This window comes from Bidens hawaiensis, unplaced genomic scaffold (genome assembly GCF_021521415.1).
Source record: "Bidens hawaiensis isolate Kalapana, Puna unplaced genomic scaffold, B.hawaiensis_p1.1 tig00038085_1, whole genome shotgun sequence".
NCBI lineage: Eukaryota > Viridiplantae > Streptophyta > Magnoliopsida > Asterales > Asteraceae > Bidens > Bidens hawaiensis.
This window is the reverse complement of record NW_027496670.1, coordinates 30263-57330: the sequence shown is the minus strand read 5'-3', so window position 1 is coordinate 57330 and position 27068 is coordinate 30263. Positions and strand designations below refer to the sequence as shown.

At 38.1% G+C, this 27068-nt stretch overlaps 2 protein-coding genes and 1 pseudogene across 3 annotated transcripts; 1 reads left to right on the top strand and 2 right to left on the bottom strand.

The window, feature by feature from the left end:
* The first annotated feature begins 9608 nt into the window (after positions 1-9608).
* LOC143589998 (F-box protein At5g07610-like) lies at positions 9609-26474 on the top strand (annotated as a pseudogene). The gene is made up of 2 exons (XR_013145387.1): positions 9609-10372; positions 26045-26474. The product of XR_013145387.1 is annotated as an F-box protein At5g07610-like (transcript).
* On the bottom strand, positions 13270-16661 carry LOC143589990 (SUPPRESSOR-OF-WHITE-APRICOT/SURP RNA-binding domain containing protein 1-like). The gene is made up of 4 exons (XM_077070600.1): positions 16557-16661; positions 14494-15518; positions 14180-14424; positions 13270-14102 (listed from the first exon to the last, which is right to left on the bottom strand). Exons 2-4 carry the CDS (start codon positions 15483-15485, stop codon positions 13444-13446), a joined length of 1896 nt encoding a protein of 631 aa, XP_076926715.1. The 5' UTR covers positions 15486-15518; positions 16557-16661; the 3' UTR covers positions 13270-13443.
* Positions 18822-20127, bottom strand: LOC143590001 (protein TILLER ANGLE CONTROL 1-like). The gene is made up of 3 exons (XM_077070608.1): positions 20122-20127; positions 19358-19963; positions 18822-19067 (listed from the first exon to the last, which is right to left on the bottom strand). The coding sequence occupies exons 1-3, from the start codon at positions 20125-20127 to the stop codon at positions 18972-18974; spliced, it is 708 nt and encodes a 235-aa protein (XP_076926723.1). The 3' UTR covers positions 18822-18971.
* Positions 26475-27068: the final 594 nt, after the last annotated feature.

Sequence of the window (27068 nt, the reverse complement as noted above, 5' to 3'; positions counted from 1 at the left end):
AAAACGGATTATCGAAATCCCTATTTTCTGGGGCCGGCCTTCGACGATTCATCAAGTCAGCCATTCGATCAGTGAGTTGATCGACCACTTGATCCAGTCGTTGCTCCACCCGCACCATAAATCATTGTTCTAACTCTCGTTCGTAAACCTCATCGACCGGTCTTCTCCTTGGAGGCATTTTTGAACCAGAAATTCGGCTCTGATACCAAATGATGCAGCGGTAAAAACCAAACAGAAGATCGAATCACGTTGATTCAATTCAAATACCGTGATGAACTTCCAAACCCTAAAAATCCCACCCAAAGGTCAGGGAAAATGAAGAGAAAAAAATAATTATTATAAAATTCAAGTCTATCTCTTCAGATTACATCAACATAATATAAATAGAGTTTCAAATACGAAATGAGCCTAATATGGGCCATGGGCCAAACACAAACCCAAAAACAAAAACATAAAAACTGACAAAAAAACATAAAATGACCCATAACTTTATTTAGAAGTCGTTTCTGGGCTTCGGATAGGGGCCAAACCACCATAGGCGTTTGTCACAATGTGCTCCTCATCTCAATCTTCGATTTGACTGGTAATGGGCCTGAAATGGAGCTTTGTGGGCCAAGTTATGCCCGTTTTCGTGGGCCACCTTTGGAGACACGATCATGGGCCTCCAAATATAACATGGCCTGTTCTTCAATAATTGGGCCTTCATCATGTTTGATAAGAGTTTTCTATTTCCTTGTGATGTGATTCGTTTTGTTATCCCCTACCCCCGTGTTTTATTGTATGTATATGATTCAGTTGTCGAAAAAAACAAGACTGATAAAAGGAAGACTAAAAAATTTGCTCCGGTGGGGAAAACAAAACATGTTGTGGAAGCAGACTCTGATTCATACCTTGACACAAAAATCGACAGGTTGTTGTCAAAGCGGAAACAAGTGGAACACAGCACCTCTGGCCCGGACTTTCAGCGTCCGAAAAAGAGAGTCATTAAAGAAAAGAAGCCAGCTGAGAGGGGAAAACCTTTTGTTGAATTTGTAGACAAAAAATTAAAGAACAGGTGTGCACCTTGTAATATTGTTGATGCAGTGAAGGCAATGACCACTGCCCAAAAAACTTGTGTAGAAGAAATGGGTTTTAGGTCAATGTTAAGACTTCAAGTAACCCAAACTCCAACAACTTTGGGATTTAGGTTGCTCATGAACTATAATAACCGTTTAAATGAATTGAACATTGGGAGCGGTGTTATTAAGATAACACCACAAAAAGTACATGAAGTGTTGGGGATACCAATGGGTAAGATTTCTGTTTTAAACAAGAGTAGACCGAGATTGGGGGAAGATGTTACTACAGATTTGTTCAAAAATCAATTCCTGACAAATTCAAGAATAAGTATAAAGCACGTGAAAGACAAACTGGACACGGATCAAGGAGTTGGTGAACTGTTTAAGTTTAATTTCCTTGTGTTGTTCAATACCTGTATAGGATTTGTGACAAAATCAACAACAGTCAATCAACGATTCATCTCCGCAATTGATAAAACCTCGGATATTCCAAATATGGACTGGTGCAGCTATGTTATTGAAAACTTGAAAATGACAAAGGAAGAATGGAGAGGTATCAATGTTCAATACAACGGTCCGATCACCTTAATTGTGATGCTTTACACGCATGAATACCAGAAAAAATATGGTCCATTTGGGACTCTCGTAACGCCTGCAGTCAACTACATAGCAACAACTACTCTTAATAAGATGGAAAAATACTTGGCGAATAATGGTCCTCCCTTAGAAGAAGATGCTACTGAGGTTGCTGCTGTGACGTTTAGTGTTGACGGGAAATGGATTGATGCGGCTGCTGCTGCTCCTGCTGCTGTGACCGTTAGTGCTGCCGGGAAGGGACTTGATGAGACTGCTGATGTTGCTGTTGCTGATACAGCTGCTGTGACAGTTAGTGCTGCCGGGAAGAGACTTGATGAGACTGCTGCTGCTACTGCTGCTGTGACGGTTAGTGCTGCCGGTAAGCCTGGAGTTGAAGAAAACACTGCAGCTGAGGAGAAACAAGAACATGGTATTAAACTTGTTATTTTCTTCTAAAAAACTCTCATATCTCTTATCTCTACATGCATTTTATGTAATACAACATTATATGTAATTAAAAAACAGATGGTCAAAGTGCATCTGAAACAGATAATGCCGATCAAACAGCTGAACAAGATTTGGATGATTATGTAAGCGATTATTCACCTTTAAGTTTGCAAATGCCTATCGTGCTTGTTGACTATTATTTAACTCCATTACAACTGGCTGGGATAAATTGAAAATGTTTTGAATTAACAATAACTATATTACCTCCCTGTAGATTCCGTATCCGAATCTACATCCGGATTCTCTTCTGGAGTATGAGAGGGCATGATCCTCTCGTACATGCCATCCGAGGTATAGGTGGAGTCCCTAAGCCTTTGGAGGCGAAGGTTCACCTGACTACAGAATGCCCCATAAACGGGCACCGCCTTGAAGTTCTCCAAGTCGTTCAACTCGATGTACGCCACCTCTATTCCCGGCACTACCATATCAATGCTGAAATAATCAGCAGTCGTGTACCCAAGCCACCTAACCATTCGGTTAAGTTGTTGGTACGTGAAGGTGTGAGGGTGGACATAGTCCACATACCTCACCCTTTTATTCCTCCGGACAACGCCGGAAGAAAAGTGGAATCGTATGGTGAAAAATGTGGGGTCGTAGTAGATGGGGGCATGAGCACCCGGTGCACGTTCGACCCATGTTGAAGCCATTATCGAAAATTATAATCGAAAGAAAGGTGGATTGTGATTGTGATTGTGGATTGTGATTATGGATTGTGATTGTGATTTGTGGATTGTGACTGATATTTAAACACCATCGGAACCCGGCGGTACATCTCCCTGACAATTTGAATTTGGCAGCACAAGAAACTGTAAAGGCAATGATGACGTCGCCACTCGTCAAATAAACGTGCGGCCATTAATTACGTTTTTGACACGCTTAAACATATTTTAGTGTGACTATTTATCACTTATAACCACACATAATAAGTGTATATGTGACAATAAAAAACTTAGAAAAAATAAAACTAACATACTCTTTGGTCACACAACCTCGTATAAGTGACCATTAATTACATTTGGACACACTTAAAAATATTTAAGTGTGACCATTTCTCACTTATAGCCACACATAATAAGTGTATATGTGACAATAAAAAAACTTATAAAAAATAAAACTAATATACTCTTTGGTCACACAACCTCGTATAAGTGGCCATTAATTACATTTGGACACACTTAAAAATATTTAAGTGTGACAATTTCTCACTTATAGCCATACATAATAAGTGTATCCGTGACAATGAAAAACTTATTAAAAACAAAACTAAGATACTCTTTGGTCACACAACCTAGTATAAGTGGCCATTAATTACATTTGGACACACTTAAAAATATTTAAATGTGACCATTTATCACTTATAGCCACACATAATAAGTGTATCCGTGACAATAAAAAACTTAGGAAAAATAAAAGTAAACAACTCTTTGGTCACACAACCTCGTATAAGTGGCCATATATTTTAAGCGTTTTAGCCACATTACTAATAAATACAATGGTTGTTCATCATATTTCGCCACTTTATTAAAAATGTGGCTAGAAATGTGACATTAGGTCAAACAACGTAATATAAGTGGCTATATCTTTTACCTTTTAGACACATCTCTTATCAATACAGTAGTCGTTTGTCACATTTGGCCACACTATTAAAACATGTGGCTAGTTAAATGTCACAGTTTGTGGCTAATGCATGTGTTTTTGGTCACATGTATCAAAGATCAAACAATCTATGACTGTAGGTCACATTTCGCCACACGTTTTTATAATGTGGCTAGTTTTTGTCAAAGTTTTTTCAAAGTGTGGCGAAAAGTACCTGAGTAGGTATAGAATGGTCGCATGAAGAATAATATGTGTGGCCAAAACATTCTGGAAGGTTTTCAAACATGGTCAAAGACCTTTTAGCCACACATTTAAGCCGAAGTGTGGCAAATCGCCTAGACCACATGTGTGGCTGAATGTCGATATTCATGTAGTGATAGTAGTAGTTATTTATTAGAGTAGTAAGATAAGATTGTCATTTGTAACACAATATAGATCAATATGTTGTTTTCTACTTATCTACAACTTATAATTCTTTGCACCATCGCAACCTTAAACCTTCTATCTCACTCAATCTATCGATTGTCCCTTTTAACGAAGCTTTCTCCCCACTCTACGGTAACCAAATTGTCGTACCATCCAATGATGGAAAATCTGTTCAAATTATCTCCATGGACTAGAGGTTAACACACGGGTCGGGTTTTATTTCACGATACACATACAATCATGGCTTGTTCACTTCCTTTATCAAGCTACCAAACAATAGCTACACAGCTGGTGTTGTTGCTACTTTTTAACGGGTCGGGTTCGGGTTGACTTATTTTTTAAACGTGTTGGGTTCGAGTTGACCTGTTTAAGAAAATGGGTCGTGTCAGCTGACCCAAAACCTTTATTTTTTCGTCGTGTCAAGAATCACTACTAGAAAACAAGTCATTTTCCCACAAAAATTTCATACAAGTTTCCTACGACAAGTAGTTCCAACATATTTCCAACAAAAAAATAAGCTCCAACTTTGCTACAATATTATCTAATAAATATTATGTTAAGTCAAAAATAGTTTTTGTAGGAAAGTTGTAGGAATTTACAACCACATGTTTTTGTAGCAATTTTGTAAGAAAAGTTGTTGGAAAATGGCTGAAAACGATTTTCAAGCATGTGTTTTTCCAACGTAGCTTTTTGTTGGAAGACTGTTAGAAAATGGATTTTCCAACAAATTTCCTACGAATTCAGTTGTAGAAAAACGTATCTTTTTCTAGTAGTGAATTGACAAACCTAAATTGCTCATAGGATAGCAAGAAGCTGAAAGACTTCATGGTTACGTTTGACTCTTGAAAGTTTTAAATGCTTGACTCTTGAAAGTCAAACAATAGATTTCTCATCTATGTTCAGATATTATTTTGTTTTATTTGACAAAGGTTGTGGTAGAATATGTATTTAATATCTTGATGATTGTGGGAAAAAGGTAATCATAAGACTATCGGTTGTTGTTGAAGCATTCATCCTCTGATATTATGTTACCGTACGTTTGATAAAATCCATGTTGCAATCACATAAGCCTATTGTGGTTTAGATGAGTGTGGGATTTGATGACTTTTTAGTTTTTTTTTTTGTTTTATAATTGTAAATTAATATTAATAGAAAAAATACATTAAAGTAAATATATTACAAATCAAATGCCATGAAATAGTTTCTATCAATTAGGCGAATTACATTAAAATTGGGTCGGGAAATAAAAAAAATAAAAATAAAAAAAACTCAGATTTTAATTTATAAAAGTTGTATTGATTTTATTATTTTCAACTATCATCATTTGGTTGATGTCAGTCTCAACTAACGAATTGGCTGATAACGATTCCACATTTGATCATATTTGTTCCCAACGGTCTGCGGCTAACAGAAGTGTAACTTTGTTAGTTGTCGGTCGCCGGAAAAACGTTTTTGGCCAGAACACTCACTTTTTTCCGGAAAACTCAACATGTTCATCCCAAATATCTTTGTAACCTTAGATCGGATCTTTATGAACTATTTTTTAGTAAAAACTCCAAATTATTAAGGTCGTCAGAACCCTGGAACCATTGTTGGAATTAGTTGGTGATGCTCAATTGGTGGTGGTTGGTTGGTGGTGAGTCAGTTGGTGGTGGTGGTGTTAACGCTGAATTTTCCGGCAAAAATGTGACTTTTCAGCCAAAAGCGTTTTTTCGACAAACTGCAAGTAACAACGTTAGGATTCTGTTAGTCACAGAACGTTAGAAACATATACGTTAAAATATTGAACCATCAACAATCAACTTATTAGTTAGGATCGATAGTAATTAATAAAAACCAATACACCTTTATAAAACAATACATCCATAGAATAGTTTATAACATTTTTTATGTACTAGTGGAACCATTGTTGGAATTAGTTGGTGATGCTCAATTGGTGGTGGTGGTTGGTTGGTGGTGAGTCAGTTGGTGGTGGTGGTGGTGTTAACGCTGAATTTTCCGGCAAAAATGTGACTTTTCAGCCAAAAGCGTTTTTCGACAAACTGCAAGTAACAACGTTAGGATTCTGTTAGTCACAGAACGTTAGAAACATATACGTTAAAATATTGAACCATCAACAATCAACTTATTAGTTAGGATCGATAGTAATTAATAAAAACCAATACACCTTTATAAAACAATACATCCATAGAATAGTTTATAACATTTTTTATGTACTAGTGGCAGTTAAAACTAAGGCCCACTAGAAAAACCCATATCATAACATTTAATGCAAGCTTCTTTTTCATAGTTTATAACATCTTTTTTCTATAGTTTGATTTTTGTTTTTGTTTTTGTTTTTTAAATTTCAAACGATCATATTTGACCAAAGAGCACCCCTTCCAAACGGTCGAATCCAATGCGCTAGTTAACGCCCCCGCTAGCACACCCATGCCACGGTGTACGCGACCAGCGTGGAAGCGAGAAGGTGGTTACTTATTCATATAATTTAAACAATGAATTTGATTGGAATGCGAAAAATGTTTTTCTCGTGAAAAGTTGTAAATTTTGATTTAATATATTTCACTAGAGCTTGTGGTATTATGATTTATCTACGCCTGATGGATTGATATGTTCATTACTTCATTGCAATGATTCCTCAATGTTGTATGGTACTCTACTACCGATTTGCATTTTTCTAACCATTCACGAAATCAAACTGAGTGGAAATAAAAGGTAGGGTGATATTTTCTCGGTGACAGCTGGCGTTGGAAGAACATGAGGCTGAGTTGGCAGTTGAACGTGCCCGCCATAATTACCAGGACAGATTGATGGGTGGTAATACGGGTGGCACGTGTGTGTCATTATAATCGTGTTTATATGGCTATATGCGACATATAACTTTAATTAAATGCCCATTTTTTGAGGAAACTCCTCTATATACCGTGTATAGGGCTATACGACTTTCTCCCAAAAGGAAGGGTGCCCGGAAAAAAATCCAGAAAAAGAGAGGGTATTAATAGAAATCAATACTTTTATAGGTCCTTTTAAACCCACAAAAGTGGGGTGGGTTCAAAACTTCTACAATGTAATGTTGGATGTTATTTAATTGTTTCATTTTTAACACCTACATTTCCAGTTATCTTGCATTTCTAAGAATTTAAACTAACAATCACATTTAAGGCAAGCACTATAGTCATACGGCTAGACTAATAGGTGGGTATATTACATCCCTACCAAACACTATAAATGATATCAAACTTAAAGTATCAGCACAAACAATTCATTTTCCTGCATGCTACTTACGGGTGTAAATGAGTTGAGCCGAGGCTGAGCTCAACTGGGCTCAAGCTCGGCATGTTTTGATTTATGAGGGCTCGAGCTCAATCTCGCTCAGCTCTTGAGTTGTTTTTTCAAGCTTAGGCTCGGCTCGCTTATTAATTACTAATTAGTTTATATACACTTTATATTGCTTTTGTATATATTGGGAAACACTTCAAAATATATTAACTTTGGCTCGAGCAAGTTAAGTACCTTAAACGACTCAAATTTCGACTGCGAAGTGTTAACTTAATACATAGAAGTTTACATGGGGTAAAACTTAAAAATAAACAAACAAGGCTCACGCTCGAGCTCAATAACTAAGTGAGCTTTTATTTAAGGCTTGGTTTCAGCTCGTTTCAAATTTCTATATATAACTTGGTCGTTTGCGCCTCTTGGCTCTCTTCTACTACTGTTAAGCTATGCAGTCGATATCGCTGATATATCACCGATATATTAGTGATATATCATTTATTGGTCCTTTGGTGATATATAACTCAGAATGTCGGTACTGATAACATTAAAGATATGGACCGATATTGGACTAATATTTGACCGATATTCCCCATATCAGTATATTAAGTCTTAATTATCAACTTTTAGTGTTTAATATTTGTGTTTTAAGTCTTAATCAGTTTTTACTTGCTACGATTGTTAGTGTTTTGCAATTTGTAAAATGTTAATTTGTTTATGGTAGGAGACTATACTGAATTATTATTGTTAATTTGCTATATATATATATATGTATATTACATGTTATTAAAATTACTGATATCCCACCGTTATCTCACAGAGATAACCGATATCTCGGATATTCGTCCTTGACTGATATCCGATATTTTTCCACATTAACTACTTAGCTGTTAAGTTTGAAATGGTGTAACGTCGTAATAATAATAAAACAAAGTATTAAAAACAGTTTGAAAGAATACAATAAATTATATATATAATATATACAAACGAAAACATAAAAATCTTACGTGTCGCGATGTGGTCGCTCTTCCTTCTTTTGGAGTAATCAGATTTGTTTGATTTTTAAATGGAGGCTTCTCATGCATTTGACCCGAATTCATGGGTATGGATCTTACCAAACCCAAATATTCCTTAAACGGGTTATAACATCTCATTAAATAAAAAATTATTCCCACCAAATTATTGATGTAGAAATCCTATAAAATAGGATATACTAAAAATTAATATCTTATTTATTTTAAAAAAGATATATATATTATTTAAATTAAAAAATCAATTTTATAGTAAAAAATAAACGGGTCTTGGGTCCCATCAAACCATAGGTATATTATTAACTTTCATAAATATTATTTATAATTAAAAAAAACAATTTTATAGTAAAAAAAATAAACGGGTCTTGGGTCTCATCAAAAGCATATGGCTTTTAAACCGGGTTATAACATCTCATGTGAAACAATTTATCATCAAACCATAAGTATATTATTAACTTTGATACAATAAAAAAATATAAATTCAAAAAATAAACAAATATTAAAACAAACAATATAAAACAACCCCCGTAATACGGGGGATAAAAACTAGTAATATATATAAACGAAAACATAAAATCTTACGTGTCGCGATGTGGTCGCGCTTCCTTCTTTTGGAGTCATCAGATTTGCTTAATTTTTAAATGGAGGTTTCTCATGCATTTGACCAGAATTCACGGGTATGGGTCTTACCAAACTCATATATTCTTTAAACGGGTTATAACATCTCATTAAATTAAAAATTATTCTTACTAAATTATTGATGTGAAAATCCTATAAAATAGGATATACAAAAAATTATTATATGATTTTTTTTAAATATTATTTATAATTAAGAAACAATTTTATAGTAAAAAAAATAAGCGGGTCTTGAGTCTTACCAAACCTAAATAACTTTTAAACCGGGTTATAACATCTTAACTATTTGTGAAACCTTTTTATCATCAAAGTATATTATAAATTTCACTACAATAAATAAAATTAAACCCAAAAAAATATATAAACATTACGAGTAATATAAAATATAATACGGAGATAAAAACAAATTACTCATAAAAAGAAAACAACATTACTCGATCCTCTCTCTCTCTCAAAATATGGGGAACACGAGATCCATATCCAAAACCTTAAGATCCAAGCTTCCATGGAGGATTTGGATCTTCAATCGACTCAATCTGGAACACTAATTGTCGGTTCCAACGACGACCTTTTAACCGAGATCCTTATCCGTCTCCCGGTTACCTCCATCCTTCGTTTCAAATCCGTATCTAAACACTGGCGATTGCTTTTGAGTAACAGTCATTTAACCCACCGGTATGATAATATTAAACTTTCTAAATCTCCTCTTGGTCTTTTTGGTGACCTTGATTTTTATGTTCCCTTTGATGTTGAAAACCCAAGCCCTCCTCCATTCCGTTGTCTCGATTTCTACTTTAATCGTTCCGATGCCACTATCAAGCAATCTTGTAACGGTTTATTACTTTGTTCTGCCTGGTGTGAGTGAATATTATGTATTCAATCCCACCACCAAGCAACTCGCATTCATCCCATCTGATCTCTCCCCGGAAAACATCCGTTCTATGGCTCTGGCATTTCATCAAACAGATTGTGTGCACTACAAGGTTGTTTGTATTTGTTCTTTAGAGCCTGAACATGACTCGTTTCAGATTCAAGTTTACTCGTTTCAAACAAGGAAATGGAATATTTGTATCGAATCATTCTCTGCGCCTATATCCATATTTGACTCTCCGGTTTACTATAATGGAGCTGTTTATTGGGCTTCCGATTATAGTAGTGGCAGTAAGTTTGTATGCTTCCGATTAGACGCTGAACAATTGCAAATGCTGCCCTTACCGGTGGAGTTGATGTCTTATGAAAGAAACATAATGTATTTTGGGGAATCGAGAGGTCATCTGCATTTGATATCATACATGGATTACGATGAAGATATTTTGTACTTGAATATGTACGAGATGTTGACAGATTATTCGGGGTGGTTTGTCAAATATGAGTTACAGCTTGATGAGTTTGTAAGTGGTGCTTCCCCAAATACGGTCAATAATTACAGTTATGATTTTGAAGTTGTTGATGTGGTTAGAGGTAAAAAAGAAGAAGAAACATTCTTGGTGATGTTGAGTTCCAATAAGATGATAACGTACAATGTTCATGACAAGAGTTTCAAACAGATAGATGGTTTGAAACCAAGAGTTTTCACATACCCATTTTATAAACCTTTTCATCGATACATTGAAACCTTGTCTTCGTTCTAAAAGACAATTGGGTTTGTTTATGTTTTTTTTTTATCAATGTGCTTGAATTTATTTTAATATATTGGTAAACTTCTGGTTTATTAAAGTAGTGCGTGTTAGTTTGTGTTTTGCGCCTTTGTTTTTGGTGTAGGAAGTAGTATTGAGATTGTTATTTGAACCTGTTATATATAGCTAGAATTCTTAAGACTATTGAACCAGTTCTAGACTCCAAAAGGCTGTATGGTTCTCTTACATCTAATATCTTGATGATTGTGGCACAAAGTTAATTATAAGTTTATAACGATCTTTTATTCATAATCTAAACATGAAAATTGATCGTGTTATGAAGAAATGATGGATTGGTGTTGGGAGAAAGATGTGCAGTGGAATGCCTTTTTCCTCTTTATACTGTCATATCCGTCTACACAATAATGTATGTACATTGCATTAGCCACGAATAACTTTAGCTACGCATTACCAACGAGGGTGACGAGTGTCATTGTTCAATTTTATTTTTTTCGTGGGCTAACACTAATTGTGTCATTTATTTTCGTCTCATCCGGCTCACAGATGTCCGGAATAGATCTTTGATCATTATTCACTGGCACACTGCTTATCTGAATTGTGTCTTGTTAGTCTCTTGTACTCAATCTCTCTGATTTTGTGTATTGGATTTAACATTTGTCAAAGAATAAGCTACAATTCATGATTATTTAACAAGCATTATGAATAATATGGCTCAATTATATACGTAAATATTAGTGGAAAAGAGTTATAAATCTAACGTCTTTTCTAAAGTGGTTATGCAAATGAGTTCACAAATAAAGTCGACCAGTGGTACGGTGTTTTCCCTTTACAAAAGTGGTGTTTTTAAAACTTTGCAAATGCGTAGTTGGTGTTGTTTAGATGTTACCTTTTTTAACGAAATTTTAAAGACCTAAAAACCCATCACAATACCGCTAGACTAATATGTAGTGAATGAGCGAATCGGTAAAATAAAAACATGTAAATGTGTTTACAAACGGATGGATTTAAACATATGATTCGTTAATAAGTCGGTTATTCGAGTAATGGATGTGAAATATTATAGTGAATGACAGGTTGTTGAAATTCATGGAGAGCATGCATCCTTGCATATTTGTATGTCTTTTGTTCCCGTTCATATTCCCATTCTATATCCTTACTTTCCTTGTTAAACTTATTACTCATTTCCTTAATAACACACCATTAATATTCATAAATGTATACACAACTTGCTATATACATACACAATCATCATTTATGAGATTCATTGTCATTTGTAACACAATATAGATCAATATGTTGTCTTCTACTTATCTACAACTTATAATTCTTTGCACCATCACAACCTTCAAACCTTCTATCTCACTCAATCTCTCGATCGTCCCCTTTAACGAAGCTTTCTCCCCACTCTATGGTAACCAAAATGTCATACTATCCAATGATGGTAAATATGTTCAAATCTCCATGGACCAGAGGTCAACACACTGGTCGGGTTTTATTTCACGATACACATACAATCATGGCTTGTTCACTTCCTTTATCAAGCTACCAAACAATAGCTACTCGGCCGGTGTTGTTGCTACTTTCTATCTTCAAAACAATGAACCGAAGCGGGACGAGATTGATTTTGAGTTTCTTGGACATATTGATGGTGAAAAGTGGGTTCTTCAAACCAATGTTTATGGTAATGGAAGCATTAATAAAGGGAGAGAAGAAAGATACACGTTACCATTTGACCATTCTAAAGACTTTCACAACTATAGTATTCTGTGGAATTCGGGTCGGGTCGTTTTTATGTGGATGAATGGCCCATAAGGGAAGTGGAGAATGTTGAAGGTATGGGTAGTGAGTTTCCATCCAAGCCTATGTATTTGTATGGCACCATTTGGGACGGGTCAGCCTGGGCTACACACAAAGGCGAGTATAGGGTCGATTTGCAACGTGGCCCGTTTGTTATGGATTATTCTTTTGTCATAAACGGGTGTCGTATTGACCAGTCTGGGTCAACGTTAGCTGAGTGCAATATTGATATTCCTAGTGGTGAACTTTCTTCAGATGAAAGACTTACAATGAAGTGGTTTAGAGGATGGTGTATGACATATTCATATTGTGATGATAGGGTTCGGTATCCGAATTCTTTACCCGAATGTGAGGTTAACAGTCCAGGAATGCCACCTGTATTCCCACCTGTCGAAGCACCAATATCTGGGGCAAGTAGCAGGTTCATATAGTAGTAAAAACCTTACCTACAAGGTTCTATATATATTTATCAACTGTGTTACCATTAATTGATTTTAAATAAAAACAATAATCGAGTTCGTTCACAAGATGACAATATGCAACCCCCCCCCCCCCTCTTCCCAATTTAATTAATTCGTTAATTAACAATCGGGGATTACTATTATCAATAAATTAAAGCGAGGTCCCCCATGGACATCGTGGCGATTAGATGTCTACCCTTTGTCTGAGAGGTCAAGGGTTCAAGTCCTGGTACGCGTGGTTAGTAAAAGTAAATTAGAAGCCATTCACAACCCTAACTAAGACCCATACAATTCTTTTTATACCCAATAAAATGGAAACAAACTAAACACAACAACGTAATCCTCGACACCACTAGCAAAATTGAAATCTGAGTTTAGCAATTTCACATTAATCCAATCGCAATAACTTCATTATCTTGACATAAAAAACCCAAACATACGAACCTCACCTAGTAGCAGCTCTAGCACTCATGGACGAATGATAATTCGTGCTCCTCTGTTTCCTATACGAACTGTAAACGTCATCATACTGACTCACTTCATTCGGGTTAGCCGTCGCCCCGAGCCCCAACCGACCGGACCCACTTGAACCAGGCTTCTTCTCTACACTTCCATCTGCAAACATCCCAGTCTCCGGGTCCACCTGTAAATTAGCCGGCGGAGGTATACACGCACCGCCTTTACGAACCACAGGCTCTCGTTCATATTCGTCTTCATCATCACTACCATCAGCCCGCATGGGCCCCTCAGATGGGTTCGGTTCACCAATTTCCTTAAAAAATTTTGAAACTTTTTCCAGAATTTCAGATGGGGTTATTGTAGACGGGGGTATAACTGTCGGGATATCTAACGGGCTCATTGGAGAGTACGGTACACCACTACCGATTTGCATCTTTCTAACCATTCCGGGAATCAAACCTGGTGGGAATAAAGGGTAAGGCGATACTTTTTCAGTGGCAGCTGGCGGTGGCAGGACATGAGGCTGAGTTGGCAGTTGAACAGGACCTCCATAACCGCCAGGTGGGATAGATGGTGGTAATACAGGTGGCACTTGTGTATCATGATAATCATGTTTATCAGGCTGCCAATGCACAACATTTTGTCCTGAACAAAATAGCAAAGTAAATAACAAAGTAACATAACTGCTGTACATGTTTGTTTGACTTTGATTTTGACTTTACCTGGGATGGTAGACGAGTCAGCCTTGTTTAGTGGGCCATTCAGCATCTCATTCTCGAGTGTGCGTATAGTATCAGGATCATAAATTTCTTTTGATGCCCAAAATTGTACAATTTTTTGCAACCGTGATTGATTTTCGTCTTTGTTTATCGGGTTGTGGTAAATTCTTGCAAGCATGGACCCTAAAACATGCCTGAATGCAAGCGCCTCGTTGTCAATCTCATGTGGATTCGCACGTCTTTGCAAGCTGCAGTTAAGTATCAAGAATCAACAAAAGTTCATAACTAATAATAAATAGTAAAATTATTGATAATACCTGTCAAATAGGATGTCATTAGCAAGGTAAATAATATGCAACTGTCTTTCAGGGTCATCAAGTGAAAACACTCTGTCTCTAAGTGCCTCTGCTAAAGCAGGTGCAAATGGTGATCTCTGCATGAACCACATTTTGGCACCTTTAATGGACTCTTTGGTGCCTGTGAGACTGTTGACCACATTATTCATTTCTGCAGCCACGTCAGCCGGAAGTGGGCCAGAGAGACCTTTGAAAGGTCTAGAAGACTGGTCAAACTCGGGCCGACCATGACCAAAAGGCTGAGAATGTTGATGCTGCTGCTGCTGTTGATCATAATATGGCGGATACTGGTGTTGAGGCAGTTGATGTGCACCAGGACCCGGGGGTAAATGTGGGGAGTTGTAGATAACAGGATTAGAAGTGTGCATCATGTTAACGGATGGCGAAGGGAAAGGCGGTTGGTTAAACATGGCGCCAGGTGGGCGGGTGGCTAACCAGAGTTTGTAGCGGTAGTAACCATGGCCATCGCCGCCAAACAAGAAACTATAAGCGGGATTATCTTTCTGTTTCTCCCGGATCATGGCTTCAAACTCGGGCCCGTTTTTGACAGCGTACTCAACAAGTTTATCAATGCATTTTTGTTGGTCAGGGTCGGATGGAGGGGCGGCAGGTGGTGGTGGTGCATCGTTTGGGTTATGGAATTGAGGTGGAATATGTGGCGGGAAAGATGGTGGTGGTTGTTGGTGGAGAAGGTGGAGATGGGGGGCAGGGTGAGGGTGGATTTGTGGCGGTTGCATGAGGGGGTGTCGGGGAAATTGTTGGATTTGTGGGTGAGGCGGTAGATAAGGAGGGCCGCGAACTGAAGGTAGGAATTGTTGATGTTGTGGGTGATAACCGTAAGGCGGTGGCGGCTGCTGCTGCTGCTGCTGAATGTTGGCGGCTTGTTGCTGTTGCTGTGCAAATGCCATGGCGGCAGCAGCGGCTGCAGCATAATCATGGCCCTGTCGGTCCATTAATCTTCAACAAGATGTGTTCTTGAAAGACACCTAACATTAAGTAGAAGTAACACATTGATTAAGAAACAATGACACTAACGTATAACTATGAACTATGATAAAGATAACCATACTATAGGACACCTTAGCACACATAACAGAAGCTCAACACGTGTAACCAACGCCGCACCCGTGAGTGGCACCTAAACGTGTGACATGGCACTGAAACACGCGTAACCGACATTAAACATGTGTAACCGACGTCACGCATAACCGGCTTTGGTTAGTCATGCGGAGCCAGTTACACGTTGGGTGTAACCGCCTTTGAGTTAGAAGCTGGATTACGTGTGTTAAGTAACGCCAAACGTGCGTTTCCCAATCTGGTACACATAACCGGCTTCAGAATGCGCTTAAATGGCATTTAAATACGCGTAAGGAACGACGTGCACGTAACTGGAATTAAACACGCATAACCAATTCCGGGTGCGTAATCAACGCCGGTTACTCGTGTGGAACGCTGGATTTAACTCGTGCCGAGGCAGGTTTACTCGTGTTACGTGCCACCGGACGCGCTTTTCCCAGGCGCGGTATGCGAAACCCGCACCAGAAAGTGCGTACCCAATGTCAGAACACACGTAACCGATGTCGAAAACAAAAAGTAAAGCTGAAGTTTACTATAGTTTATAAAAAACAAATGTTATACCAACCTGTTTTGACCCGAAACCAGTCCCAACCCAAACCAATTACCAAAATAACCCGCTCGACTCGACCCATTTCCAATCCTAGATTAGATGATTAAGCAACATAGCATTCAAAACCATTTTGTAACTTTATTGTTCTAACATTGCAAGTGTTAAACCCTATTTTCTATAATTGCAGCCTGCTAATTATATGTCCACAGGTGAAACATCACACATAAACTATTAAAGCTGATACAATAAAGCTAAGGCTATATTAAAACCAAAATAATAACTTAATAATACACGACGTGCTGTAAACCTTACTGAATTCGGTGCAGATGTGAGAAAAATGACCAATTTTAATGCAATCAGATCGATTATAAAAACCCTAAAAAACATGAGTACTCACTTGATAGTAGAAATTAGGGCTTGTAATTGTAATACAATAAGAAGATCACAAAGTCGTTTTTGCCGGAATAAATTGGAGCTCCGGCGGTCGGAGAAGCAAAGATTGGTGGTGGGCTTGATTGTTGTGGTCTTGTGGAGGTTCAGGTATATTGCATTTTAAAATTCAGAAAAATAATATTGAAATCTATAAAAATAAAATTTAAAAAAAAAATAAAGAAAAATACGGGATTATATATTCGTTAAAAATCAAGGGAGTGGTTAGGGACTCTGGGTTGTTTACGAATCGAGCTTAATCAAACACAATCTTGCTCATTGGTTTGGTTTGAAAGCAAGTTAAACTGAGCGGGTTGAATTTAAATAAACGGGTGATATTTTTTTGCTTGAAATTCGTTTGGTTTGAAACTGAGCGGCTTGGTTCGGCTTGATTTTGTATGGTTTCGTACAAAGTTTTCAACTTTAAATTTCTAAAGCTTCAAAATATCATTAATTCAAGACTTTCGACTCTAAAATGTATAAACTTCCAACTCTAAAGTGTCTAAAACTTAAAATTAACAAGAAAACATATATAAAACAAGCAGCTATAACTTAAATTTGAACTATAAATTTAAAAAACAGTATATTTTTATACATATACATAAAAATATACAAAATTAATAAATAAAAAATAATTCGAGCAAAACAAACCGAACTGAACCGAACAAGGCATTGCTCATACTTGGCTTGCTTTCAAACTAAACCGATCAGAACGACTCATTTCCAAACCAAGCCGAAATCAAACGAGCATTTTTCAAGCAATTGTCGAGCGAGCAGTTTGAACAGCTCTAGAAGTGATGGTGGGGGACTTGGGGGGGGGGGGGGGTGATGCATTATGTCATGTCGTCTTTGCGGGGGTATGCAAGTAGGCGTTATTTGAGTATGCTTGCACTAATGAGTTATCAATTTTCTTCTATAAGTAGCCATTTAACTTTTAATTGTTTTATTTTCTAAAAAATCGCATACCACTCGTTACTTAATAGATATAACACATGGTAAGTGAGCGACTCTCTGCTGATTGGACATTTATGTAGTTATGTGCTCTCTCATCACTCATAATACATATATGAGTCAAGCAATTTATTACCCGTTATCAAATCTTACTTAGAAAAATCAAATATAAAAAAGATTTTTAAAATGTTGCATTATATAAAATCATACTAACTTCACTTCTCATCTTGTGAAACAACTCAATTCCATATTCATGCCTCTTTGCATAACTTAGAGTTGTTAGTTAAACTTTACAATATCTTAGGTCAACGAAAAAAAAATGTTGCGAAATATGTATCAACCACAATGGTCTAAACTCCTCAAGATCCAATTCCATGTGACATCTTACAAACTTGAAAGAAAACAAACTTCACGTCCATTGCAACCTTGTAGCAAACTTAAAGTGTGGGTCCCCCCCTCTCTCTCATACACACATATCATATAATATACATATATGCATACATATTTTATATTTTTTAATAGGGTTGTAAATGTTTGTTGTTGTGAAAGGAAAGTGAGATTTTTGAAAAAAGTTTGAAATATGAGATGACAATGATGTGACGATTTGCATGAGTTTGTTGATATGGATGCTCTTAAAATTCGTTTCAGCCATCCAAAAAAGTTTAGGAATGAGGTTGTCCATAGCCCATATAGTAACAAAATAAGCTTCCTTGTTAACAAGAGAGGATAACGTACTAAACCAAATGTAATACAATTATACAAAGATGCACTAGATCGTTTCATTGATCAAAACTAATACAAATCGAGAAGCTAATAACATGGGTACATAACATGACTTACATTGTTCAACTTCAAAAATATATTAAGCGTACAGACAATTAACAAATTATAGCAAATGCAGGGCAAGTAATCACGTACTCCTCGATTGCGCCCATTATTAAAATTTCTGAGTCAAAACATAGAAAACATAAGTTAGGCCACAACATTTACATAATCATGTGAGGTGATCAATATTTATCTATAACTATGTAGTCAATATTGTTGATATAGCACTGATATATCGGTTATCGGTCCCTTGATAAAATAGCGGCGACATTAACCGATATTAGTGTTTTAAGTCTTAATTATCAATCTTTAATGTTCAATGCTGGTGTTTTAAAGTCTTAATTAGTTCCTAACCTCCTACTTGCTAACATTGTTAGTGCTTTGCTAGTTGCAAAAGGTTAATTTGTTAACAATCGGAGAGTATACTGAATTATTAGTGTTAAATTGTTATATATATGAATTTATCATGATATTAAAATTACCAATATTTTACCGATATACCACCGCGATAACCGATATCTCAAATATCGGTCATTGACCGATATCCGATATTTTTCCGCATTAACTGCTTAGATCTATAATACCATGAGTTTTGAAGTCCCATTCATCAAGCATCTATTTCTTGACTGACGACGGATGGACTCCCTTTCTTTTGATTCCCAATATCTGGATGGATCTTCTTCCTCAATATCTTTCTCATCAACTGTAAACATAAATAGCATAAACCCACATTAAAAGAAATTAGTAACAAGACATGACACCTTAGAGAAGTCTCATATTGTTTTATTTATGCACAAGATGTTAGGGTATACAAGAATACACCGTCTCAAATAATAACGAGTTTTGGGCGTAATAATTATGGATGAAATGAGAGGTACATGATTAAGCGTTTCTCTTGAGGGTAATACAATAACGTGATTATAAACAAATTAAGATCCTTAACTCGAACACGATAGGTATGTGCATCTTATAGTGTTCAAATAAGAAACTCACTTGTTTTGTTTTCCTGAACGGTTGAGCTAAACCATCTTTTCCGAGTTTCTTCTTTGTCTTTGTGATCAAGAAACTCTTCATGGACTCATTGTCGTTATTACTATTGCTATTACTGCTACTATTACTGTGATACGAAACTTTGATCATACGATCATTAACTAGCTCGTCATTCTTGAATAAGTCACTTTCAGAATCTGCCCGAAACAAGTCAGCAAGGGTTGTTCGCTTTCCACTCTTCATGATATTAGTTGCATCTTTCACAACAACTTCATCTTCTTGATGCTTGTTAGCTTTAGCAACATGATCTTCTTGATGATCAAGTCCATGATTAGAAGATGGTTTTTGCACCAATGGAGATTCCATTTCTTCATCATGATCATCATCATCGTCAACGAACAACACTTGATTACACACAAATGTGTCTTCTTTCGGCTTAAGATCTTGAAAAAGATCGTGCCCCAACGTGCCAATGGTGAGTATACCTTCTTTCCAGGCATCACATGCACCGGAAAATCCTTCATTTTCAAGTAGTACTACCTGGTCATAATTATCGATATCCTTCTTAGCACCTTTATGAACAAATTGACGATGAACCCAACCGAAGATCTACAAGTTAACCAAAAAAAAAAGCAAAATGTAAAATGTAAAATGTAAAATGCCAAATGCAAAATGAAGTATTTAGTTATATGATATATAATTAATAACATGTAGATATATATAATTAATAACATGTAGATATATAATGAATAGTAACCATTGAATACCTTCATTTTTCTTGTTTTTTGAATGAAGTTTAAGTTGATAAAGATTTAAGTAGAAACATAGGATATGTTTTATTTATTAGGTGCATGGTGGCGACAACGAACAAAGTGTTAATAATAATAATAGGGTTTAGGTGAAAAAATGTACCAAAGTGGAAGGGGGGCTAACGTGGTTGGAGTCTTGTATAGTGACACGTATGTACGAAATCTTTTTTTTTTTCTTGATAAATTCATTGGAATTAGTTGGTTAATGTCTTGGTATCGTTATAATATATTTTGAAACGATAGATAGGGATTGATTATGAATGTAAATATGTATGTATATGTTGTTCACACGAGGTGATTAACAAAATCAAAATAACTTCATTTTTTTGGGTGAAAAGTCCGATCAAAAGATCTTCGGGGCTTGCCCCAATGGCCAGGAACATGATGGATGACCCAACTGGGTTTTACCGAGATTGCCAAGCCAAACTCGGATGCCAGCGTGGATCCCGATCATGTCAACATAGTTGGCCTGAGTGGGGTGGCGGGGCGCGGCGTGTTCGCGCAGTGAGATAACTTAACTGTAAAAGTCACCGAGCGAAAAAAAAAAGATCTTCGTTTGAGTGAGAGAAATAGTGCAAGTTTAATTTTATTAAAATTTTCAATGTAACTTTGTGTTTGGACCTTCGGCCTGTTTATTTTCTTTGTTTATCTGTACTTTGGGTCTCTTCTTGTAAGTTGTTCTTTTTTCTTCTTTTATTTTATTTTATTTTTTTTTTTTTTGCGTTCTTTTTCGGTTTTATATAATTTACTATAAAACGATTACAATAAAGTGGCAGGCAAACGGGCAACAAGCTGCGCCGCAACCCCCTTTTGAACAGCAAAGCCAATCCTGCTAAAAACGAAGCTTTGGGACCTAGAAGCTGAAGAGGTTCCGTGTACGACGCGCTGAACCCTACTCAAAAATTTCACAGCCTCTGGAGCCAGAAAACCAAATGTATCAAAGGCAAATGGTAGAAAGACATGTTGATTATCTAAACAAGCTTTCTCGTGTTTAACAACTTTGCCCGATTCAGCCTTCAACGCAGCCTGACCCACAACAAACCCACGGTCCCTGAGCCCAACAAGAGGAGACACTCCTGTAAGATCCACACAGGCGTGTTTCCCCCTGCCCACCCGAACACAAGAATATCAGCTGGTCGTAAAGTAGACCTCCCTTCAATAGGATCCGTGAGAAAGTTAACAGGGGCCTCCTTTTTAGCAGAAATCCATGCCCGTTTAAGAACATCACACAGAACATCCCTAACCAGATCATGTCTGTATTTAAAGCCAGGCAATTCTTTGCAATGCACCGCATGGTCACCAAAAGAATCCAAACAGACCTTACGACAAATTGGGCAAGGTTCATCCGTCGGGAACATAGGGATCATTAACCGGTACTTAAGGATAGCCCGATACTCCAAACTCGACATACGTTGGCCTAATCCTTCAATGGGGATGGCCGTTAGAAAATCCTGAGCCCGAGGAGCCCGAAGGCATTCAAACACCGCCTTTTGGCGAGGGGATAGATCAAACTTCACTTCTAAACTATTGACGATTCCACTAAATAAGGCACTCGCCACAACAGTTGGGCTTTAGGGGGGGCGGTGTCCTTATTAGAGAACCCGCTAAGATCAAAATCTGGAAGTGAAGTACGTAAACGATCCATCGCACACCCATAATCAGAGTCCAACCCATAAATATCACAACCCCGAAGAATATGGTCTTGCAAACACCACGACTGTGCTCTCGAAGCCACAAAAGCATATGTAGATACATCCTCGGCCGAAAACAGAGACCCAACCCCCCATAACGGATCGGAAGTGATGCCAACCTCCATTGGAGATCCCCAAAGAACGGACCTCCACAAACCACGATGTCCTCAATCGCCCTCCGAAGACCATTGTCAAATATAGAAACAGCTTCCCCCACATACATAGGTTGGCATGTTCTCAAACCGAACAAAAGCTTGGCGACTCCCATACATGAGCGAAGCAAAAGAAGCTCGCATTGAGGATCCCGAAGTCTTGGGAGACAGCTTATCAGTTCCACAGCGCTAGATGCCCTTTTCATAGCCAAACTGCTGATAAACCCCGCATCCTGGCTTACAGCACCACCAAGGAGTTTCACGCCAAGCACCGGCCTTCCAATCCCGCAAGGGAACAACCCCTCCTGTGCCTTCACCCCATTGCATGTTGGCCAAAATAACTCTGTTTTCTTAACGTTTAATTCAAGACCCAAACGAGGCCCCTCAGACCTGATAATATCTAATGCTTTGGCTACCTCTCTAGTATCCCCGATAATCGTGCCATCATCCAAGTACCAAGCATGAAAGAGAAGCTTGCACCGATCTCTGATTTGGTGAACAAGTGGGTGCAAAGCTAAGGCAAAAAGGAGAGGCCCAAGAGGGTCCCCCTGTTGAACCCCAGTGGTGGATTTAATGAAAGTATCACCCACATATAACCTAGCCGACTGCCCAAATAAAAAATCCACCCAAAGAGAAATGGAAGGACATCGACTCCGAACCTCATGTAGAAGGGTCGTCCTATCAACTAAGTTGAAGGCATTGGAGAAATCAACAGTAAGCATAGCCAATGACCCATCCGAATGAAACTGATTTAGAAACCTGTTCGCGCTATGAAGCACGGCCTCTGCCCCACTGGGGACTCCCACCCCAAATTGAAAGTCACCGAGGTATTTAACCATCTCCTTCCCGACACCCCTCATAGCCACCTTAGAGACCAACCGCCTCCAAATGGCCCCAACGGCAATAGGTCTAATCCCATTGTCCGGTTTAAGCAACGGCGTAAGTGGGGCAGACGCAACAAACTCTGCCAACACCTTAGGACACCTTCCCCCCAAAAATAAATTAACCACCGCAGAGATAGCCTTGAGCAAACCATCCGCAATCGGAGACCCCTCTCCGCACAACGCATCTAAAATGTGTTGGGCTCGCAAACCGTCCCGCCCACACGAAGTCCCTTTAGGGAAAGACTTAATGCACCCAAGCACACTATCAACGTCCACGACAAGGGGAGACTCAGAAAGCAAGAAAGCAGGCATAATCGGAGGTGCCATGATGGGATGCTTAGACAACAAAGCGTTCAAAGTATCCTTACCGAAAGGTGCAACCCTTGAAGAGCATAATACCTTGACCGCAGCAGTGAAATGCCCGTCCGCAACTTTTCGCAAACATTGTTTAACATTGGCGCCCAACCCGGCGTTGTCAGACTCGGGTACAAACGCATCACCACCCGGGGCATCTCCTAGGGGTTGGTTAAAAAGCGATATAAGGAGCTCAAAGAAACCGTCACGGTCACCCCAAGCGGATAGCGACCGTTGAATAATTCGGCATTGCTCAGACTTTCTATTGCCAGACCTGCGTTGCTGACGATTAGAAGGTCTGAAAACTCGTAAGGTGCAACGTGGTAACAACAACAGTTTCACCCACGCCTCAACAGACTCTGGCATAGCCGCCACCTTACCCAGAGCACCCACTAAGGCTTGGGAAAAAGCCATACGACAACTATGAGGAATGTTTTTAACAGTCGTAATAGGAAGAGTGAAGACACGCTCAAGGAGAGCTACATCCACCTCCACCCTTCCCACCGCGACAACTTCCCTCCCAACATGTGGCTTCGCAATCCCCACTATATATTCCTCCACATCTCCCGTGACACACTTGTACCAGACCGACCCGACATCATGATGGCACCCCCGACGGAGAGCATGTGACTCCATACACGCTCCACACATCCACCTACGCGAGACCTTTAAAGCCTCACCAACCGAAATAAACAAATCCAAATTTGTCGAGATCGCCTCCCGTAAGGTCTCTTTCTTGTCATCCGATGACAAATGAAGCCGCTTAATATGTGCGGCCAATCGAACCCCCTTGGACCCCGGTAATCCATCCGGGCAACAGTGGAAGCCTCTAAACGGACACGGCCAAACAACCTCCTCAATAGCCCCGGTCATACCACCCCCGACCCACAAAACACCCTGGTAGCCAAGTACCACACCAAGAAAAATAATAATAAAACAAAACTCGAGTTGAGTTTGAGGAATGAACACCCGAACCAAAGAGGAAGGAGGAGAGCAACCACCCGTTGCCCTCCCCTCCTCAAAACACCAAAAACAAAGATTATTTCATTGAGGCGTTTTGTCAAACACCTGGCGGGCAAACTATTTTCTTCAAAATTTTAGTTGATGATGATTCCTTTTTAAATGTGAAAAGAAAATGAGGAGGATGAGGATAAGGTGGGATAGGATATGTGGAGCGTTGGCGTGGCGGTTGAGCGGTCAGTTATAGTTGCAGTGAAGCAGGATGATAACCTTGCTACTGCACTAAGAATAAGAAGAAGAATTAGAATGGTTGACCGCCACCTAAGCAATGGCAACTTCAAGTTGGCTGTCAAACACTTGCACTCATCTCCAACTTCCGGCTTCTCTGCTGATTGACCGCCACCTATAGGTTTCGGTCATAAAATGCAGTCGCAAATCCCCAGTTTTCTGAAAATGAAGAGTGCTTATGGTCATCCCTTCTCCAGAACCTTTGATGGTCGTGCATTTAGTAAAACAACATCTTCTTCGTGCTCGAAGTATTCCACAATCTTAGACAAGAAACCAGCATCCTTATTGTTCTTGCTCAAATGTTCTGTAGAGGAAATAAGCTGTATCACAGCTTCTTTTATTGGGCTTTCAAAAGAAATAACGTGCATACAAGCGGTGGTTCAAAGATACACATTTCATATACTTTTTTTCTCATTTAATCAAATTTAATATAGGGATATTTACATATATCACATTTATAAGTTTCTTATTACATATTTAACCAATTAAGGTCTCACATTTCTAAGTTCGAAAAGTGATATATTTTTAACACCGCCATGAATGGGAATATGTGTAAATAGTTGTTAATTAGGTCATTAAAGGTAAAATAGTCATTTAGTTATTTAATTTTAATGAAATGGATAAGTATGTAATTGATATTAAGGACGAACACCTTGCAATCCAAAAGGTGACGAGCTCTCCAATGAGGCGTCCATCCGACTTTTTCATGTGCTCGTTCATGTCTCCATCTGTTTTTTAGTGATGTCCATGCTTGAAAACTATGATGCACAGAAACGCCTAAGCATGTGGAGTCCCCGTCCCGGGGACGTGCAGGGGCAGATACGCCTGCGAAACAACGCCGAAACCTTTCCCGGCCGTTTATGAAAATCATGGGCAGATCGTAATACGTCTCTGAGCTTGGGTATGGCTTATTCGAAGTTTCAGGATCGTTTCCTAGCGACCATATAACAGTTTCCGGCAGAAAATCCGACGCCGATGCCTGCAATTTTTACCGGAAATAGTTGCCGGAAGTCAGGAAGAAGAAGAAGAAGGCGGTTGGGTATTGTTTTTTACTTTTAGGGTTTAAATAAGTTTAAAGTGTTTTAACTGTTAACCCGTTTCTCTTTCAATAGTTTACATTCAGTTCTTGCAACTTGATTGTTTTTACATAAGAAAATGTAAAATTAGTTTGTGTATTTCAACAATTAACCCCCCTCTATCTTTACTAGTTTATATTTGGTTCTTAAACTTATAAATCTATACATAAAGTTTTAAAACTGACATTATAAATTTATAAAATAATTATAAATAGCTATTTATTATATATTTGTATTTTTTTATATTTCTTTTTTCGTACCCGTATATTGGACTTTTAATTTTTGCCGTTTCCCGTACCCGTAACGTCACCGTATCCTCGGTCCGCCACTGGTTCCCGTGCTATTTATCTTGAAATTTTGGTTGAGTTTGCTTTTTTAGTGATGTCCATGCTCGTCCACGTTTCCGTCCGTTGTAAAGGCAAACTTGGGTGAGTTATTAAAAAAAGCCTCCATCCGTGTTATTTCTTAATCGAGAGGTCATCTACATTTTATATCAAAAACCAATTGCGAAGATAGAATATTGAACCTGAATGTGTACGAGATGTTGAGGGACCGTTTGGGGTGGTTTGTCAAGTATCGAGTACGGTTTAATGAGCTTCGGGGTTTCCCGGAGATGTTCGATTATGATTTGGGAATTGTTGATGTGATTAGAGGTAAAGAAGAAAAAGAAACATTCTTGGTGCTGGTAACTCCGGGGAGGGTGATGAGGTACAATGTTCATGACAAGAGTTTTAATGAGTTATATAGTCTAACCGACGATGACTTATATGATGATACCTTAATGGATGACTTTTATGATGAAACCTCAACTTGTCATCGTTACATTGAAGCATTGTCTTCTTTGTAAAAGACAATTACGTTTGTTTAATTTTCCGTTATTAAGGTGTTTGAATGTGTGTTTTAAAATATGTTATCTGTGTAATTTATATTTTGGCTTAATTGGATTGCGTATGAAGAGTGTTTGTGTGCCTTTGTTCCGGGTGCAGGAAGGTTTATTGGGATTGAATATTATCTAATTATGATTTTTGCAAAACAATATGCACCTTTTAATAATCAAATTGACTAGTTATTTGTTACATATGATGAGCAAGAAGCTGGAAGGTTTAATGTTTGTCTTACAAGTTGACTCTTGAAAGCCAAAAGTCAAACAGCTGATTTTTTTGTGTTTGTTGAAAACTTTGTTTATCAAGAAACCGAAATCCATTCATTTCCAATCTGCAAATGTTTACTTTAGCTTAATTAAATCGTGTATGCTTTGTGTTTGTGCGCTTATGTTCTTGGTGTAGAATTCGTATTGGGATTGGTTTCTGTTCTGGTTCGGGTCTGGTCAAGGAACCAGTTTTTATGCATCTCTAGTGTATAGGGCTTAATACTTGATCTGGGAGGTTTAACGACTAACGAGTGAGGAACGGTCATAGATAATGTCATTAAAGGAAGAATTCTTCGTGTCTCCATCTTTAAGACACGAGACCGGAGTTGAATCAAAGGCCTTCGTCAATG